We start from the raw sequence: 19616 nt of genomic DNA on the forward strand, positions 1-19616 counted from the left end.
GATGTGGAGTTGAAGGCCCAGGTAAGGGATTCAAGGGTGTCCCCAATCCCGTGGTCGGATTACGACATGGTGGTGTGTTTGATGGGAGAGTGGCGGTATAATGAGTTTCTGTTAAAGGATAGAGAGTTCTCCCAGTCTGTATTAACGGGGATCACAGATTATTTCGACTTCAACGATAATGGGGAGGTGGGGATGCAAACTATCTGGGAGGTTTGTAAGGCCACGATCCGGGGGGTGCTTATTAGAATAGGCTGGGAAAAAAAGAGAGAGGGAGACAGTGGATAACGAACTTAGGCGCAAGATTCGGGTCCTAAAGCCGGGTGAACCTGGGGGGACGTCTCTCACCGCCCAGCACGACAGAGCTGAAGCACCATAGGGCGAAGCTTAGAGCGATCCTAGTTCAGGACACGGAAAAGAAGCTACTGTTCCTAAAGCAAAATTACCACGAACGAGGGGAGAGGGCGGATAAAATACTCACCTGGCGACTGCAGGAGGAGAGGAAAAAGAAGACCATCAGGACTATAAGGGGCGAGGATGGGGTGGCAATGCACGACACTGAGGGCGAGGGGAGGGAATTTGCCAGGTTCTATGAAGGTGATGAGGGGCAAATAGCTATGTTCTTGGATGCCCTGGCTCTACCGGGGATACAGCGGGGGAAGGGGAGGGGCGAGTTGCCTGGGAGAGCCTGAGGAAGAGGTTGTGCTGTCTATAAAAGGGCTGAAGACGGGCATAGCCCCAGGGAATGGTGGGTTCACAGTACAATTTTATAAGCGGTTCAGATCCACTTTGACCTCATATATGACTCTGGTCTTTAACACAGTTCTGGAGGGGACCCCTTGCCGGACTCCCTGCTAGAAGCGGTAATTGTGACTATACATAAAGAGGGACATGATCCCAAAAAGTGTGCCTCCTACCACCCGATAGCTATACTAAACAGCGATGTGAAGATCCTGGCTAGGATCCTCTGAACCAGTTTGGAGAAATGTATGCCGTCCCTGATCCATGAGGGATCAAGTAGGTTTTATAAATGGTAGACGGGGTGAAAATAATATCCGAAAAGCAATGAATCTGCTACACCAGGCTCAGACCCAGGGGAGTGATGCAATGGGCTCAGGGCAGGGATTCATTAAGTGGGTGGAGGCGATGTTCACACAGCCAACGGCATGAGTGTGGGTGAATGGTATCATGTCCGAGGCGTTCTACTTGACACATGGGACGAGACAGGGGTGTCCCCTCTCGCTGCTACTGTACGCCCTCACAATGGAACCATTGGCGATTGCGATCAGTGCTGACCAGGCGATCAAGGAACAAATACACAAATATGGGCACCTCACAGGCCTGATAACCAATGTAGACAAATCCACCACAATGCCTGTCAGTCCAGGATGCCCTGTATCGGGGGATGAGGGTCGAGCAAGCCCGAACAAAGTGCCTCGGGGTAGTACTGACGAGAGATCTCTCAGGCCTGGCGAAAGCGAACTTTGGCCCGATATTACTTAAGATCAAAGAAGACCTCTAGAGATGGAGACCCCTGACCTTATCGTGTTATGGGCTGATGGCGGCAGTGAAAATGAGCGTCCTCCCCAGGCTGCTCTGTCTGTTTACCACCCTCCCGCTGAGACACCCAAAAGCTTTCTTTGGGGAGCTAAAGGGGATACTATCTAAATTCATCAGCAGGATAAGAGACCAAGAGTGAAGTGGGTTACCCTGATGCTCCCACAGGATCAGGGGGGATTTGGCTTCCCTGACCCATAAATAGACTAAATCTGGCAGGACATCAGATCACCCTGATACAGCCTTAGCCCTTCCCCTGCACACCACCATGCACACTGCCCCTCTGCACCGAATTCTCTCCCCAAGACCGCCTAAGAACTCATGCTTCGCTCAAAATTACCTCCTACTCGACGATATCTTTCCAGCCTCCATCATTAAACAATTGATGGGCCCGGGGCTCACCTCACTCCCCAGCATCATGAAGGCCTCCCTCACAGAGGCGTCATTCCGAGACTCAACTCTACCAGGTGCTGAAATAGAATTCATAATTTCAACAGGCCCTCGTGGCTGTCCCAGGCTTTTAAGATTTATACACGTGTGATTATGGTCAATGATATTGAAGGCTCTTGTGTAGCCCAAAAAGGCCAGCTATAGGATTTTTTAGGTTTAGATAAAGGATCTGTTTTAATAGAATTCATGGTTAACCCACTTAAACTCAACCCATGAAGTCGGTTTACAGGAAAGAGAGAATATTATTCCAAGAATCTTACTCTTGCAAATCTTTCAAAGATGGCACAACCTTGCTGGTCACATCTAGCAAGGCGGTTGAACTGTCATTGTGAGGATTTTCCTGAACACGCTTTTTAGAAAAAGAATAACGTGCCTTTTCGACCAAGATAACAGTATTGCCATCTCTATAAATGTTGTCAAAAAGAACCCTTAAGCATTCTGACCAGGAATTTTGACTCGCTTTCAGGGCCACATTTATGAGGCCATTAGGTCCAACAAATGTGTGCACTTCATTATGCAAATATATAAATTCATCTACTTCCTGAAGAAGTCTATTATTCAAGTGCCACTGTTTGCTTCATCAACTGCAGCAAAATAATCTCATTCGTTTAGATTTCTCCAAACTATGAACCTGATTATTAGCTAAATAATCATATAGCATCTAGGCTGCTTTGAACACTGAAGGCAGTTGTATCTAATATGAGTAAATCATCTGCAAAATCGAGCTATGGGATGGGTGACTTGCCTAATCTAGGATTACAATTCCTCACCTTATCCAGGGTAATGCCCAAATCTGCAATATTTAAATTAAAAAGCTTCCCTGTCTAAATTCCCCAATTGTTTGTATCTCTATTAATATCTAGTACATAAAAAGAATCAGTCCAAGAGGTTAATTACTCTGTACTAAAAATACATGTAGCCTCCGTTGGACTGTTACATTTTTGAGTAAAATAACTAATCCAAATATTCTCTGGAATAAGAGTGAGCTGAGACTTCTGACTATCAGCTTCCCTCCCATTTATGAGGGGCCAAGATTTAGTTGTACCACAGTAAGTAACAGCCAAGTCATTTTCTGTGCAAAATTAACCAATTCTTTTAGTTTTGCTTACATTCCCTTTTGAGACAAATGTACTGATCTTCCATAAGGTCACAATTCCTATCCAAAAACCTCAAATTATACTTGAAACTACATTTTGTGGTTTTGTATCCATTCGTCATACTTAACATTACAAATCTTTGTAAGGATTCAGGCCAATTCCTTCTTTTATGGAAATCACTTTGGGGGCGATTTAATAATAGGAAAATTGGGTTTGTAAGGGTACAACCATTAACGAGTGCGCCGGGCATGGAAAGAATGGTGCTCCACACAACCCACAAACTTCCTTGACATTGCACAAAGTGCTAATTACCAATAAGATCAAATCAATTATGATATTTGTTCCTGTTTTTCCCCCCCATGTTTCCCCTCCCTGCCCATTTACTATGATTTGGGTATGTAACGTTACATTACTTTATGTTGCTATTTATACATATATGTTTTTCTTTTGTTGGCTTAAATGTATAATCATTTTTAATTAACAATGTACATGTACATAATACCTGTGACACATCGACATGTTGTTATTGATAATTCATCAGCCTTGAAAACGACCTAGTGTCGAAACACGTGTCAGCTGAGACATGATAATAAACTTCAAACAGAAGGATCACCTGACAACTTAATTGTTAATGATTTTATTGTGGTGTATACAATCCTTATTCTGACAAATCACATGTATAATAGTAGGTATAACTTATAGGCTCAGAGTGACCCGCCGGCACCACCTATTACTGCCATTTAATAATAGTTTCTGCGAAAAACTAATAAGCGAAAGAACCAAGGACTATGGGGTTAAAATTGTTGTTCCAAAGGTCTAGTCGTGAGATCTGTGCTCTTTTTGGATCAAGCTATTCTATTTCCCCTGTTACTCATTATGGAGGTATTGGGAGTAGCGATCATCTGAGCTTTATTTAACAGAGATAATGTCAAGCAGAAGTGATCACTAGTGCCCAGTTCCTGAAAAAAGAGACCACAAACCTACTTATGCAATGAGCTATTAACAGATATTTAGCTACCCCTTGATTCCAAGACCAAGAAAAGGAATATCACCTCTCACTCATCCATTCAACATTGCTAATTCACAACCATTCAGCAGCTCAGCACATTCTTGATCTGAATATTTGTTGTTTGTATGGTTGTGCGGGTGACACTAACAATTCAGGTTTATAAATCTCAATTCCACCATAAGAAACAATATCTGGCCATCTAGTATTGATGTCTGCCACCAACAAAATATCAAGAGTTGGAAAAGAATCCCAGCAATGTTCCAACAGAGTATCCATTCGACCTCTTAGTCTATTTAGGTCAAAGAGACTATGGGCCTCATTATGAGTCTGGCGGTAACCGAGGCGGTAAAACCACCTGGTTACCGCCGGACTCGTATTACCATTCCACCTCCGTGATTCCCGGAATTACCGGGGCATTACAACCCCGGTTTTCCGGGAATCACGGAGGCGGAATGGTGTTAATCCCCATTCCCATTGAGTCCTATAGGACTCAATGGGAATGGGGATCATGGAAAGACCGGCAGCATCTCGTAATGCTGCCGGTGTTTCCTCGTCCGCCTGCAGGTGGGCGGTGTTAAACCTGCCAGGTCAAACCTGGCGGGAACATTACCTCCCGCCTGCAGGAGTCGGGATCAGGCGGTCCGGAAACAACGGTGGCGGCGGGTTTACCGCCACCGTTATTTCCAGACCGCCTGATTTGTAATGAAGCCCAATATATGTTAAAAACAAGCGTGATAATATTCCACTTAAAAAGCACAGCAAGCATATAAGGACTCTCCAACCTAATCGTTGAGGTATTTAGTGGGAAGTTCTGTGTATGGCGATCAATAGCCCTCCAGACGGCCTACCCTTGTGTTGCCCATTTGCACCATTTATTTATTTATTTTATTTATTAAATTTATATAGCGCGCAGGCAGCCCAGGGGCATTGTGGCACTGTTACTTGCAAGGAAGACTTAGTTACAATGGCCCTCATTAGGACCCTGGCGCTAAGGGGTTTGCGCCAGCGTTAGCTGCGCCGACCCCTTACCGCCAACTACGAGTTCCCATAGCGCCATGGTCATTTTTCCGCCCGCTTTTTGCGGGCGTAAAAATCCATGGCGCTATGGGACCTCGGTGTTAATTACGCCACCGTAGTGTACGGTGGCGTAATTAACACCTTCCCCACTCCCATTGAGCCCTATGGGGCCGAAATGGGAATGGGGAAGGGTAAATGGGTCAATGGGGACTTACCGCCCCGCCGACCTCGGAATGGGGCGGTAAGTCCGCCATCCGCCATGGCGTAAAGGGACTTTGCGCCATGGCGGAAAAGTCCGCCGATGGCGGAAAAAATCCGCCAGGGTCGTAATGAGGGCCAATGTGAGCAGGTTGTGCCTTGGGTTACAGTAAGGCAGTGACCTGTGATCAGATATATCACATAATACATCATACAATACAATTATGAGGGCTAGGCCATGTAATTGTTAGATGACACACAACAAAACCTATCTATCAAAGAGGGAACCTCTAACCAAACCTCCTGCAAGCAAATATTGTTTTTAAAATGGCCACATTTTTTACCCGAAAATGTACAGAAGATGTGAAGTTCAGATGCGCAAATTCCACCAATTAAATGCCTTTAGTCGTTAACACTCTCAGCTCATGAATTTCATTAAAAATCTCCACAATTTTATCACAATTGGGAATATCATTTCTAGGCATCTCGGAACTAGATTTCAAATGCAAAACATGTATTTTCCCCATTTGAAAATTCTTTTTCTATAACCTTAGACCCTACAGAAGGAGAAGAAATAACAGAGTTCCCAATAACTGTCTGAACCGTAGGATTTTCAGGAGCCCTAAAAAGACATTCTAAATCATCAGCAAAGTCTTCTATCAACTCATTCAGAGCAACCAGAAGAGCCTACCTGCTCCTAAACTATTAGGTGTCATGCTGTCGTAAGATGTTGGGGAACGTCACTGTTTTTGCCCTCTTTCTGTGACAGTCATTTTGTAATGGAGTCTGATCTATCACATCTGGCTAAAGTCCATGCAATGCTGGACTTCTCAGCTGGTGGACATTACAAATGTCTATACGATCAAACGTACTCTCTATCCTTTCCACCATTCACCTTCTTCCCTGTTCTTTGTTCTTAATATTGGTCTGATGATTAGTGACATAATTCAAAGAAGCATGACTGTTATTAAAACACATGAGTGACAGATCATTAATTGTTTGCTCTTTTCTTTAGACTAGCCTTTGCACCACAACATTCTCCAGTTGCAGTGCCCCCAATTTGGGCCAGCAGTTTTTGTTTTCTTTTTTGTTGGTGATGTTGACTTTTCACCCAGACCAGTATGGAAGGATACATCTGTATCTAAAAATCTCAAAGAAGTAATTTGGAGCTCTCTCTCAGAGTGCTGCATACTTAAATCATCCACTGACTTCAGGAGGACTGGAATAGCACTTCAGCATGAGGTATTGCCAATGAACCCTTCCTGGGCAAATGAATAGGGGGACAGCACAAGTGACAGAAGAGAAGCAGACACCTGATCTATGATATGACCATTTGTTTGTTGGTTTAGAGCCTGGTGCATATCGTGTACACATCTGTCAGCTGTTCAGTATGTGAGGTGACTTCTTTAACTAACGCATCATAAAGCTTAACCAAAGAGATCAAAACCATATCAAGTAAACCCAGCAAACAGGGATGACACATTTGGATGATGAATTCAATAAAACACTCAGACATGAATTAGAGAGGTTCGGAAGGTGGTCAATTGGCATTGATTCTGAAAGGGGCATGCTAGCACTGAGCACCAAGGTACTGAGCACCATGATTATTGTGATCTGACTCTTTTGAGGTTAGAGGTGTTCCAGATAAATCCATGAGCTGTAACTTGTATGTGCCTAATTTCCACTTCAAACTTAAAAAACTATGGAGTCTTGCATGTCTTGAAAGGGTCCATAGACAGAGAGGGAGATAATAATTGATCAGTCAATTCTGCTAATTTCCACTTCAAACTTAAAAAACTATGGAGTCTTGCATGTCTTGAAAGGGTCCATAGACAGAGAGGGAGATAATAATTGATCAGTCAATTCTGCTTCTGCCGGGCTATTCACAAAGGGAACACTATTGCCTCTTTTGACAGTGCTAAAGTAACTTGGAATCTTAGCCCAGTGAACTATTAATGCAGTTTTTTAAAACGCCACAGCTGTTCTCCAAAGTTCTGACTCAAGATGCCCAGCCCTTGATTTAAGGGAAGCTTTGTTGGGGACAAAACGTACAGTTTTGTTCCGCAATTGCACAGTAGGCCACCAAATACAAGACACAACACAATATATCCTAATTGTACCTTGTAAAGCCCTCTGGCCATCCAGACTGCAGATCACTTAGCAATCATTTCACACAGCGTTTCCTGCTCGGCTACACATCATGTAGAAATGCCTCCTCTCAACATAACTCATGTTCGCACAACAATCCCGAGAGGCAGGCAAAGATCCAGCAAATATCTGCCTAGATTTCAGTCCACTTAGCAGCTACTTTGTGCTGTTCTACACGCTCGTCTGCAACTTATGTCGAAGCGCCTCTTCTAAACGTAACTCGGTCGCACAACTATGCATCTAGGCAGCCAAAGATCTAGCAAAGCTTTTCCCAGACTGTACGCCACTTAGCAGCTGCTTCGAGCTCAGCTGCAACTTATGTATAAATGCCTCCTCTCAGTGTAATTCTCAAGCACACAACAGATAGGCAGCCAAAGGTCTAGCGAAGCTCGGCCCAGGCTGCAGGTCACTCAGAGGCCACTTTGGTGTAGGTTTTAATCATGTGTTTTGCTCAGTAAGAGATGTGCAAAATTCTTATTATGAGTACATGTCAGGAAATGTAGATTCCAGCCCTGTTGATGTGTGACCCCCTGTCACTACTTGAGTTTCGTTACACACAGTATGCTGAGACTAAAGGGTATTTGCATGCAGTTCTTTATTTATTTCGTAATTGTTGCTTATAAGTAGCCCAACACTCACAGTTCGACATCTTATTCATGTTCTCGCATGTGTGTGTGATACATTTGCGATCGTTAGGAAATATTATTTGAGGGGCATTTTTCTACATCTTACATTTCACACCATTCAAGCTGGAATTTACCTATTATATTCACCCTCACACAACCGTTAGGGGGCCCCATTCCAGGAAAAGTGTGCAGAGATCCTGCAAAGCCTGCGAGCCAAGAATGACTCTGCACGAGCCTGCACGCAGAAGTTATTCTGCGTGCTCCACTTATTCATGGAATTGTTAGTGCAAAGTAACCGTATACACAAGTCGCGGCCGGAACGCCCCTGACACGGCTCCAAGCAAAGCAAAAACAGCCAGAACAGCTACCTTTGCATGCTCCCCCAGGCTCGAATACATGCACCCATCAAACAGTGTGTGGGGTCCCCCGCAAGAAGGATTGCATCTTGGGGACCCTGTGCGGGGTCCCCCATAACTGTTAACGGCACCATAACAACATGCATATGATTTATCGTAACTCTGGTAAAACTCTGAAAATCTGCGTGCAACCCCCCGTAAACCATTCCTGGATCCTGCTACACTGTGTACACGCACCCCTAAGTCAGATCGGAACTCTGGCTGCGTACATGCACCCCTAAATCCGACACCGAGCTTACCTCTGTGTGGTGAATCTTATGCACAAGTGTCTGTACATCTGCCTTCGGCTGGCGAATAGTATGAGGGCTTTGCGTGGCAATTTCCCCGCAGAGAGGTTGCATGCTCGGACCCATGAATACGTATCATTCCACGCAATAGTGGGCATGCGATGGACTGCCTGCAGGCCGTCCCACGTAAACGCCCACATTTTTGCTTCTTCTTCCTAATTTTCCAAGTTCCGCCCCCTACCCTGCCCTCTGTGCAAGCCACGACCATGCTCTGCATGGTGTCTCGCGTAAAGCACTCGGCCTCTTGCAGTGATGTGCTGAGCCTTCGCTGAGTCCAAGCAAAGTATGAAAAAGTACTGCGCAGTCAATTCCAGAATTCGACAAACAGGATTTTTCACGGTTTGGCGCGCATTGTCCCTTTTTTCCATGCAGATGTTCGCATGAATCGGGCTGTTAGTGTTTTAGATTACAAACCTTTTTATAATATTTCGATTACTTAATGTTAGATATCGCTTATAAGCGGGATCTGCTTTGATAATTTTACCCTGTTTTATATGGTACAAAGAAATGTTTGGTGCATTGCCCAGTTTTAAAATAACAGAAAATGCAGTTTTTTACATTTTATTATACTAACTGGAAATACTGTACAGAGATGGAACAATGCATCTTTCATTGGATTATCTGTCAGTGTTATGCAGGGATAGAATAATGCATGCTTTTATTGGAGAAATGCGAAATAATGTGCACCTTTGCATAATACTTCCATAGTCCAATAATAGTTATCAAACCTTCATTTTGTCATATTAAACAGAACATTCTTCTCTTTTTCAAACTTTGTTTAAAAAAATTATTTTTTTTCATTTATTTTTACTGATTTGTATTACGTTTGACCTCTTTTGTTCTTTATTGTGGAAACCTTTACAATACATGCAGTTTGATTATTTCCCTTAATATTGTGCTTCAATAGCAGGTAGACATTCTACACGCGCAGGTTTGTGTGTTATGTATCATTTGCATTCATGCTCTTTATTTCAACGTTAGGCATTCAAAGTCAAACAAAATTCTGGAATAAACACACATGACTTCTGTATCTCATTCTAAATTCTGTTCCTGACGGGTTTTTCAGTGTATTTTAAACATACGCAATCGATACAGGCCTTCACCTTTGTCAATCACCTACACGTATTTGTATGCATTCTAGTGCGACAACACACACACAGGGGAACATGTTCCAGTCCCTTGAAACGCTAACTTAGGTGTGAAAACTTTTGCAAAGTGGTTTCATACCTAAAAAACGTAGAATTTGCTTCCACTGAGGCTGGTCTTGGGCTGGCGACACTGATAAATGCCTAGTATTCTTGTGTTGATTTAAATATTTGTTGATAGTTGAACTGATTAAAAAGATGTCACGTCTCACCAGAGTGGGTGGAGGGAAAGTCACAAACCACCGTAGTAAACGGGTAAAGGAAATCAGGAAGGGCTGTTTGATATTTGAGAAAATTAAAACTTAGAAGTTCTAATAACTTGGTGCAAGTCTACGGGAGTTTTCCTTTATCTGGTTTCATACCTATTTTAGCACTCGGCCATTGTCACGCTGTTGAGAGTCAGACCGTGGGCACATAACCGAAAGACTGTATCTGCCATCCACATCTGCTCCGCTTGCCAAAAGCAAATGCATTTACATAACAACCTGATGTTGATGCTGGCATAAATGCATTGGATTCCTATGGAGTCCGCCAGTTTTTAGCCTCTGCTAAAAGCTGACGGATTCCATAGGAATTTATGTTAAATTCCTCCCACCATTAATACATGGAAGGAGGCATTGCACCTGGTTACACTAAGAAGTGTGCATAAACCCAGGTACTCGGATTTGCATGAATGTTTTGCACTTCGAACTGCAAAGAAGGAAATTTGCAAAGAGGGGACTGCACTGCGCGTAAATGTACATGTTGATGGTCTCCTGCATGCAATGTCCACTTTATAAAGAATGACTCCCATACAGTTTGTTTGGGCAACAACACTGAAAAACAAGTAACGTTGAAGGTTTTTTCAGGTTAAACCCATAAACAAGTTCACTTTTCCAACAGAGATGTAATCACTTGATATGAAGAATAAAAACATTGGACCTCATTATGAGTTGGCCGGTGAGGTGCCTGAATTACCCCTAGCTTGTAGCTGGAGGTTATTCAGGCACTTTACCATCAAAAATCGCTGGTAATACCAGCAAAATCCATGGAATGGGGATTTACATCCGACACCGGCACTCGTGATCTGCTGGTAATACCGCCGGACTGAGTGCCAATATCGATATTTCAGTTTGCCGGTATCTTGGCTATTTACCACAAGGATACCGGCAAACGTGTAATGAGGCCCCTTATCTCTGCAGCAGCACCCGGGTTTGAAAGAAATGCATGTGTGTCTGGGTAGAAGCACAGACCCAATGCACAAAAGAACACTTCTTTCACTTGGACTGCGCAAACCCAAACAGAGTTGTGTCCTGTGATTTTTATTATCCGACGTGGCATTTTTGTAGTACACTACATTTGATCAAACGCATCAACACTAAAAACTCGTAGTCATCCTTAGATCTCTCCGCACCTTAGACCAAGTGTATATATGTTGTATTAGAATTTGATCTTTATTCTTATATAACCTCTGCATCCTGTATATTAATTGCTATTGACCTCTTGACTTTACCGTATCAGTGTAAATATGTAAATTGGATATCTCTGCACTATTGTAAATTTGTAACATTGTAATGCCCAGATTCTTGTAACATTGTAAGTTTCGCATATTCTTTTTCTGCTGCGCCCGGTTACCTCAGGGTCTGGCACGCATTATAAATAAATAAACAAACAAACAAAAACAAACACAAGATCCCAAGGGCACCTTGAAACATTTCATCCAGCACTATTTGATAGTCCCCCCAACACTGCACTGTCCTAGGGCAAGCTCAGTGTCTTTGGAATACTGAAGGTCTAGATGCAGCTTTCCTTGCTCACGACATGCCCTGTTACAAACTGATAAGATGATCTCTTTTTCTGTGTGAAGTATTGAGCCAGGTGAAGAAGTTCTTCATGGTTACAAGCCCTTAAGAGTAAAATATGATTTGTGATTGATGTGCTACTGTAATCTCTTGGATACTTGTTTGACATTTTTCCTTAATCTCTTGAATACTTATTTTGAATTTTTCCTAAGAATAATAAAGAAAAAACATTTTATATTTTAGCTCAATGGAGATGCTCAGGCGAAAGTGCAGAGGGTCCTCCGACTAATATCCGGTGGAGGTCTGTCAATAAATGGATCACACATCTTATGCGGAGATTTCCTCTTCAGTGGCCATACTGTTGTGCTGACGCTGACTTACATGTTTATCAAGGAATGTAAGTCTGTTATGGTTCATTTGCTAATACCTATGCATTTATGAAGAAATTAAGCGCTGAATTTCTTTTTCAGTCATTTGTTTCAAAATAAATCGGTGAAAATAAGTTTTGAGTATAGAAAAGCTAGGGAAAATATGTTGACTTTCATAATGTAGGACACCTTGACATGCAATATAAATGGCAACGCAGCTTGAGAGCAGAATGAGACTACTATGAAAATGTGTTGCAAGGGGTGAACAGACACATTTGAAACTTGGTTCCTAGAAATCAGGAACGTTTCACAGGAGAAAAGACATGTTTGGATAGAGAGAACGGGAAGAGGTATTACATTCACATATAAACGTGTGGGACAAGAAGGGAAGACATGTATGCGAACTCGAAGAGGGAAGGATACCATGCCTGAGACAGACAGGAATGGGTCACCAATACGAAAAAGTTCAAAGGTTTAATGGACTGCAACATCTCTCACACCCCCATTGAAAAAGGAAAACAATGATAAGCCCCCTCCTAGGGAACTGACCTCCACCTGAAGTAACACAGACGTAGAGCCATCAACCAAGAAGCATAAGGTCTACCTCGAAAGTGCCACAAAGCACCTGATAACACCGAAACCTAGCAAACCTATGGCCCATTTGTTAGAGTCCAGGAGATGATTTGAGTTTCAATCATATCAGTAACCCTATTTTTCAGGCAATCAATAAAGGGACAATGGTCACCATGCTCCCCAACAGGGCAACCTCTAGATGCTTGATATGCCTCAATTCAAAGATGTTGTCCATATAAAGGAGACTGTACTGATTTATGTCTTGCTATGTGAATTCAGCTTTAACTTTTTGGGACTTCAACTTTATTAAACTTCAAAAGTCCCATTTAGCTTTCACCCACTGAAAATTGATCCATGACACACCCACTATCCCAGGGAGCTGTCACCTGAATCCAGAATGATGCTTGCACTTAACCCAACGGTAGCTCTGCCATTTCCTACTACCAGGCTGTTGAGTCACCTAGAAAGAACAAGCATTTCCAACTCAAAGAGAAAGAGCAAGAGAGGGAACAGTGCAAATCACACAGCAAGAGAGAGAGAGACTGATTGCCATGCACGGCTCCTTGATGCAAATACCTTACCCTGAGGCACTTTAGCAGGGTAATGCACGGGTCATGGCAGCTGATAAGCATATTATGATTATAATTGTTCTTTTATAACATGCTTAAGACCAACAAGTGGTTCCTAAGCGTAGGTTCGGGATACAAACCTGTGTTGCGCTGCATTGTCTTGCTTCCAAGACAGACGCGTTAGCCCTCCCCGTGTAACTCTTGCCATGTGACAGAGGCTGCAGGAAACCTTGTGCTCGAGGTCATGGATCTCCCATTTTGTATCTTTCAACTTATTCAAAGGGAATGTTAAGTAGGAGTCAGTGGAATGCACCATGAAGCACAGAAAGTGCAGGTGCTGAGACGGGACCATGATACACATTTCGGGTCAGTGACAATCCGAAATGACAATTAACCAGATGTTGTAAGAGCAATGCAACTTGTGGCAAATCTTAGGCAGTCCTATAAGATAGCCGCCTGAGATGTTGCTCCATCACTCACATGCTGGGCATAAGACTGGAAAGACATATCTCATGAGATCATTCCAAGACTTTTGCGATACAGTCCACACTTGTGAGACCTCTATGTAGCATTGGACTGCTGCCACACATTTGGCACACCACATCAAGATGACTACTCACTTACACAGAGGAGCCCACAAATTCTCCACACAGCCACCACAGGGTGCCTGCACTGCCACCACCTGAACTTAGATTCCTGGCATACATGGGAGAGGGTGCACCACTGCAGGTGCTGCTGGACCCTGTGGTGTGAAAACAAAAGAGAAAGGAATGTAGTAGAGGTTAATCTGTGGCAGCTCACCCAAGGTTTGGCAATGATGAGAATAGGAATAGAGAAGCACTCACATTGAGATAGGGGAATTGGTGGGTAGATCCCAGGATAGTTAACACAAGAGCTTAGAAAGCAAAGAAGAGGCAAAGGGATTTGCAGAAAAACATACAGAAGCAGCACTGAAGAGTGATGAATGGAAGGTTGTACATCAGTCCTTACCACTGAAATCGGTTTGGGTAACCCTCTAACCCATCATTGTTCAGCCTGCTGTGGCATTACAAGAGCGGGACACCATATCCAAATCAAGATTTTGTCTCACCCCTAAAGAGGCAGTCCTGGCCGAACTGCTAGGTCACATCACTTCTGTCGTCTCAGGAGGATAGCTCAGGGGAAACACGTTTGCGTTGGAAGCAAGACAACATGGAGCAACATAGGTTCAATCCCCGGGTCCGTGCTTACAAACCTCTGGGTATTAAACACGTTATGAATAACCTTTTTCAAAAAAGGTAGCAGGCGCCCCTCTCCAGGAAGAACATGGCATGATAACCTGTTCTGTGGTATTTTCCCACTTTGAGAGTTTTCAGCCATTGCTTTTTGCTCACTGTACCTTTCACAGATGGTAAATATCCATTTCCATATCAGTCTTTGTCCCACCCACATGGGCAGTCCAGCACCGAAATGCTATGGCAATTCCCTTCTGAACAATAGTACCAACAGCAACCCCATACACGTGTTTCAGCCTTGTTGGGCCTCATCAGTGATGTGGAGCTCTGCCTCTCTGAGCACAGTGAGCAGGGAGTCCATGTCTGGGTTACCCCAGGTAACTCAGGGAGACCAACCATAATTTCCTTGCAAACATTTTTCAAAAAAGGTAGCAGGCGCCCCTCTCCAACAAGAACATGGCATGATAACCTGTTCTGTATTTTTATTCCCACTTTGAGAGTTCGCAGCCATTGCTTTTTGCTCACTGTACCTTTCACAGATGGGAAATACCCACTTGCATATCAGTCTTTGTCCCGCCCACATGGGCAGTCCAGCACCGAAATGCTATGGCAATTCCCTTCTGAACAAGAGTACCAACAGCAACCCCATACACGTTTTTCAGCCTTGTTGGGCCTCATCAGTGAGGTGGAGCTGTGCCTCTCTGAGCACAGAGTGCAGGGTGTCCATGTCTGGGTTCCCCCAGGTAAATCAGGGTAACCAACCCCAAGTTCCTTGCAAACATTTCTCAAAAAAGGTAGCAGGCGCCCCTCTCCAGAAAGAACATGGCATGATAACCGCTTCTGTGGTTTTTCCCACTTTGAGAGTTCGCAGCCTTTGCTTTGTGCTCACTGTACCTTTCACAGATGGGAAATATACATTTGCATATCAGTCTTTGTCCCACCCACATGGGCAGTCCAGCACCGAAATGCTATGGCAAGTCCCTTCTGAACAAGCTACCTTTTTTGAAAACGTTATGAATAAACAATTATAATTATAATTATACAACACTATAATCGGCTTAGTACCAGAAGGTTGATGTAATCTGTTTTAGGAGCAGAAAATAGACTTGCCTTGCTTTTGTTTGCTTTTGGATTTAATCTTCAGTATTACCTTTCTGTATGTAATCTGATGCTGCTTAAGTGTGGAAATGAAAGTTGAATACTGCTAAATTCACCCTCGGGTCTCGACATAAATGGCCTCACACTACTTGCAGGCTGCTGGGCATGAACAATTGAATATTTGCCTTTCCCCCGCCCCTGCATTAAGCACTTTTGGTAGGATGTGCACTGAAACTGTCTTAATATGTACAGACATATGAAATTTGTATCTGTATTTCTTTATTTGTATAGCGCGCCTGGCCCAAGGGCATTAATATAATACAGATTTTTCTTTATCAAACATATTTATTTATATTTGTCTATTGTCTGTATGTATTAGGTTTTATACAGAGTGAACCTAGCTGTGGCATATAATGCTAGGACACAATTATATGAATAAAATATGATGGATAGAATATTAAGGGTGCAGTTGGAAGTATATATTGTTCTGTATTCCAAAGAGTTTTGATTAGATTGATTGTGAAATCCTCGCTGAGGGTATGACAACCAGGATTAATTGTCATCATCAATCACTAATATAGTGCATAAACCAATTAAGACATTCAATCTAGGCCTGTGGTGTTCCAAAAACCGAGTAGATGTTTTAGACAAACACAATGTTTTTTTCATATCTCTAAAGCAAGGGAATTTCTTGTCAACATAGATGGCTATGGATAGAGGGAGTTCTATAAATGTGTGCAATGGAGTTGAAACCATCTACCTACATGACATTTACTGACTGTACTTGTCAGAGGTTTCTCTCTGGGCCTTAGAGTGCTTCTTCAGTTGTGTGTTTTATTCTTTGTTTAATATAGTTTGAAACATCTCCACAGAAGACATTGGGCCTCATTACGACCCTGGCGGTAGGGGGTTAACGGAGCCGGTAGAGCTGCCGGCGCCATTAACCCCCTACCGCCTCATTAAAAGGTCCGCTCGCGGGACCCGCTCAGGACGCCTGGTTTTACCAGAGGTCCTTATCGAGTCCTGCGAGCGGCCCAGCATGCTAACAATGGGCCCGTCATTAACGGGCCCTTTGTTAGCATGCTCCTCATTCCCATTGAGCCCTATTGGGGCTAAAATGGGAATGGGGATGGACCGGGTCCGAGTTCCTTGAATGGGGAAATACCGGGCCCTCCAAGGTCGGAATGGCCCGGTATTTCCTCATTCAGGGAACCCAGACCCTGATTTGGGGGTAGTCGGGCATGGCTACCTCCAAACTCGTAATGAGGCCCATTATCTATTATGGAACCAATCTTGATATTGATTTGGGATCTCATTGTTAGTGAGTGCAGCCTTCTCAAAACCAGTAACCTATATTTGTATGTGCCTATGTCTTTTACTATGGTTGCTGCACTTTTTTGTGTAACCCTTAACTCATGTTCATTTTTTCTCTTTAGCCTATTTGTAGGTAATTGCAGTAATCAATGTTGGCTCATGTGACAGCCCTTGCAATAATTGCACTGTTTTTCAGTTTAAGGATTTCTTTACTTTGCCCTAAAAGGATTAGATATTAATTAACAGAGAAAATCAGCTAGTTGGCATGATTTTCTATAGACTTACAGTTCAAGCATTCCCACAGCCTGTCTGAATCTGAAAGCAGGCACAATTCAAAGGTTATTTTCTCTATACATATATGTGCTGGAAACCTAGGACCTCTTACACTCAGAACAAATCATTTTTTGTGTAAGGAAAACTGTGGGAGGAATTCAGTAAAATCCATCAACCCAATTTTATGCGTGCTATTTGCAAAATAGGGGTACACCAAGACTGCTAAGCCCTTGAGGTTCTGATGCTCCCTATGATGCCAAAGCTACCAGTGATAGTTGACTTAGGTAAGTGAAGTAGACAAGTTCAGGAAGGTGTCATGGTGTCCCCTGATTGCAGATTCATCTTTGATCCGTCACAGTTACTTGTTTTTGGCTACATCACCAGCAACGTTTATTGGCTAAATGGTATGAACAATTCTGCATCCCTCTTGTAATACAGGAGGATGGATGCTTCTAATATTATAAAAGTTTGCTAAATGTTAATACCTTAATGTCCCATTATTGGTGTATTAGGTTGTGCCTGGATGATGAGAAGAAGAGCTGAGTCCAATAAGAGATGATTTATCAATCATCACAACTGTGCAGTGTGGCAGCTTGTATGTTTTTGCCATATGTCCTTTGGGGTCAGAGCAAGAAAGGACCATTTAGTATTGACCAGGAAGCAAGAAGAAGAGTTGGTCTGCTATCAGAAGGATGGCTGATGAAACTAGGGTCACTGTCAGGTCACATGCTTGGTCAAAGTGTGCCTATGCTGCAAGTTACATGCTTGCTCATCGTACGCTTATGGTGCAAGTGACCGAACATTTTTAGGGTCTCATAATTCATTGAAATATACTGGTTTCGATGATTCATCTTCTCGGAAATAGAAGAATGCATGTGAATAGTTTTTAACCAAAAATGGATTCCTGTTCATCAAATTGCAGAACCTTCAGGCACCTCAGATACAAGTGGCGAGTGACCTACAGCAACAGTGTAGAGGAGCTACAATGGATGATTGGTAGACAACAAGAGGAGTTTAAACATGGGACGAACCATATAGTAAACAGAACACATGTAAAGGATGGTGACCCTAAATGTAAATAAGAGGTTTTTTCTAGCCTCAATATATCTCTGCTCATAATACCTTATCCTCCCTATTTTTGTGGATATCTTTTTAAAACTATGTTCCAAAATGGTATAATATATTCTTATCTCTGCCCGATAGAAACAAAGAGTGACATAGACCAGAGACAATACAAAACAAACAATAAAAATGTAAGAAACAGGTGACATACAAAGATAACATTAACCTAGGAGTGCAAGTGTTTCAGACAATATGGAAGTATATACAGCTTCCTCTTTGGTAAATCAGTGGTGTTTAAGCTGAGCTTCGTAGAGATCCACAGCCAGACTTGCTTTGATTGTGATGAACAGGGGCTTACAGTGAGTCTGGGCTTGTAGGGAGATAGAGTGGAGCAAGAGGAAGGCATAGGAGAGTGAGGTTGGATGGATAGGAAGAGCAGAGGGAACGAGATGGGGAGCAGACAGAGATACAGTCAGACAGAGGTACTGAGGAGCAAGAGTATTCATAGCTTTTAAGACTAGAAGAAGAAACTTGAAAAGTGAGTGCTTGTTTATGGAGAGCCAACCAGCACAGTGTTGGTAGGTAGAAGTTAGGGAGATCTGGGTAGGTTGTAGAGACTGTGGTTAGAAAAGTTGAGGGCATTGTCTGCAGGGAGGAAACATTAAAGAGGAAGTTCAAGGAGTAGGCATTGGTGAGTAAGAAATTGCCGAATTTCTGAATGTTAAGAAGGGTCGTACGAGCAGCATAGGCAGTGGTAGTGATGAATTGTTGCAGTTAGTACGCTATCAAAGAGAATCCCATGGTTGAGACCCTTGGCAGGGGAGCAAGAAGGTCAGGTAGGAAGTAGGAGGAGGGTTGGGGGGAGTTGGAAGCCAGAAGAAATTTTACTTCTCTTTTTGAAGAGTTTAGCATGAGGCAATGGAGAGCCCGACAGAGATGGACTGCAGTAATCTGTTCTGAAATGTTTGGAAGGAAAGGAGAACAAAGACATGAGTGCTGTCAGAAAAGAGGAAAAGTGAAAGTGGGGAGGCTGAAAGGGAGAGGGGTGGGGTCAGGGGTTTGCGAATTCAAGGAGATTTTAAAAGAGCGACCTTCCACGGAGGAGGCAATCCAGGGAAGAGCAGATTTGTGAAACCCAAGCTCCTGGAGAGTGAGGCAGTGAGAGGAAGGGTGGACAGTGTCGAAAGTGGTAGAAAGGTGCAAAAGGATGAGAAAAAAAGAGAGTTTGGAGTAGTGAGCATGAGAAAGAAAATCTGAGACATGCATCAGTGAAGTCTCAGAAGTGTTTACTACAGAAGCCATATTGAATTGGCTGTCCAAGGCTATTTTCTTCAAGGTAGTTAGTGGTCTGGTTGAAGACCACATGCACAACGACCTATGAACAATGTGGAAGAAGGGAATCTAGGTGAAAGTTTGC

General features: G+C 43.1%; 1 protein-coding gene across 3 annotated transcripts in view; it reads left to right on the top strand.

Moving 5' to 3' along the window:
* SGMS2 (sphingomyelin synthase 2) overlaps positions 1 to 19616 on the top strand; it is a 448152-nt gene that overhangs the window by 364948 nt on the left and 63588 nt on the right. For all 3 annotated transcript variants that reach the window (XM_069630859.1, XM_069630861.1, XM_069630860.1), the window contains one exon: positions 11972 to 12125. In XM_069630859.1, the coding sequence (XP_069486960.1) occupies positions 11972 to 12125 (154 nt within the window). The remainder of the gene's footprint in view (positions 1 to 11971; positions 12126 to 19616) is intronic.

Source organism: Ambystoma mexicanum, chromosome 6q (genome assembly GCF_040938575.1).
Source record: "Ambystoma mexicanum isolate Mex_15411 chromosome 6q, UKY_AmexF1_1, whole genome shotgun sequence".
Taxonomy (NCBI): Eukaryota; Metazoa; Chordata; class Amphibia; order Caudata; family Ambystomatidae; genus Ambystoma; species Ambystoma mexicanum.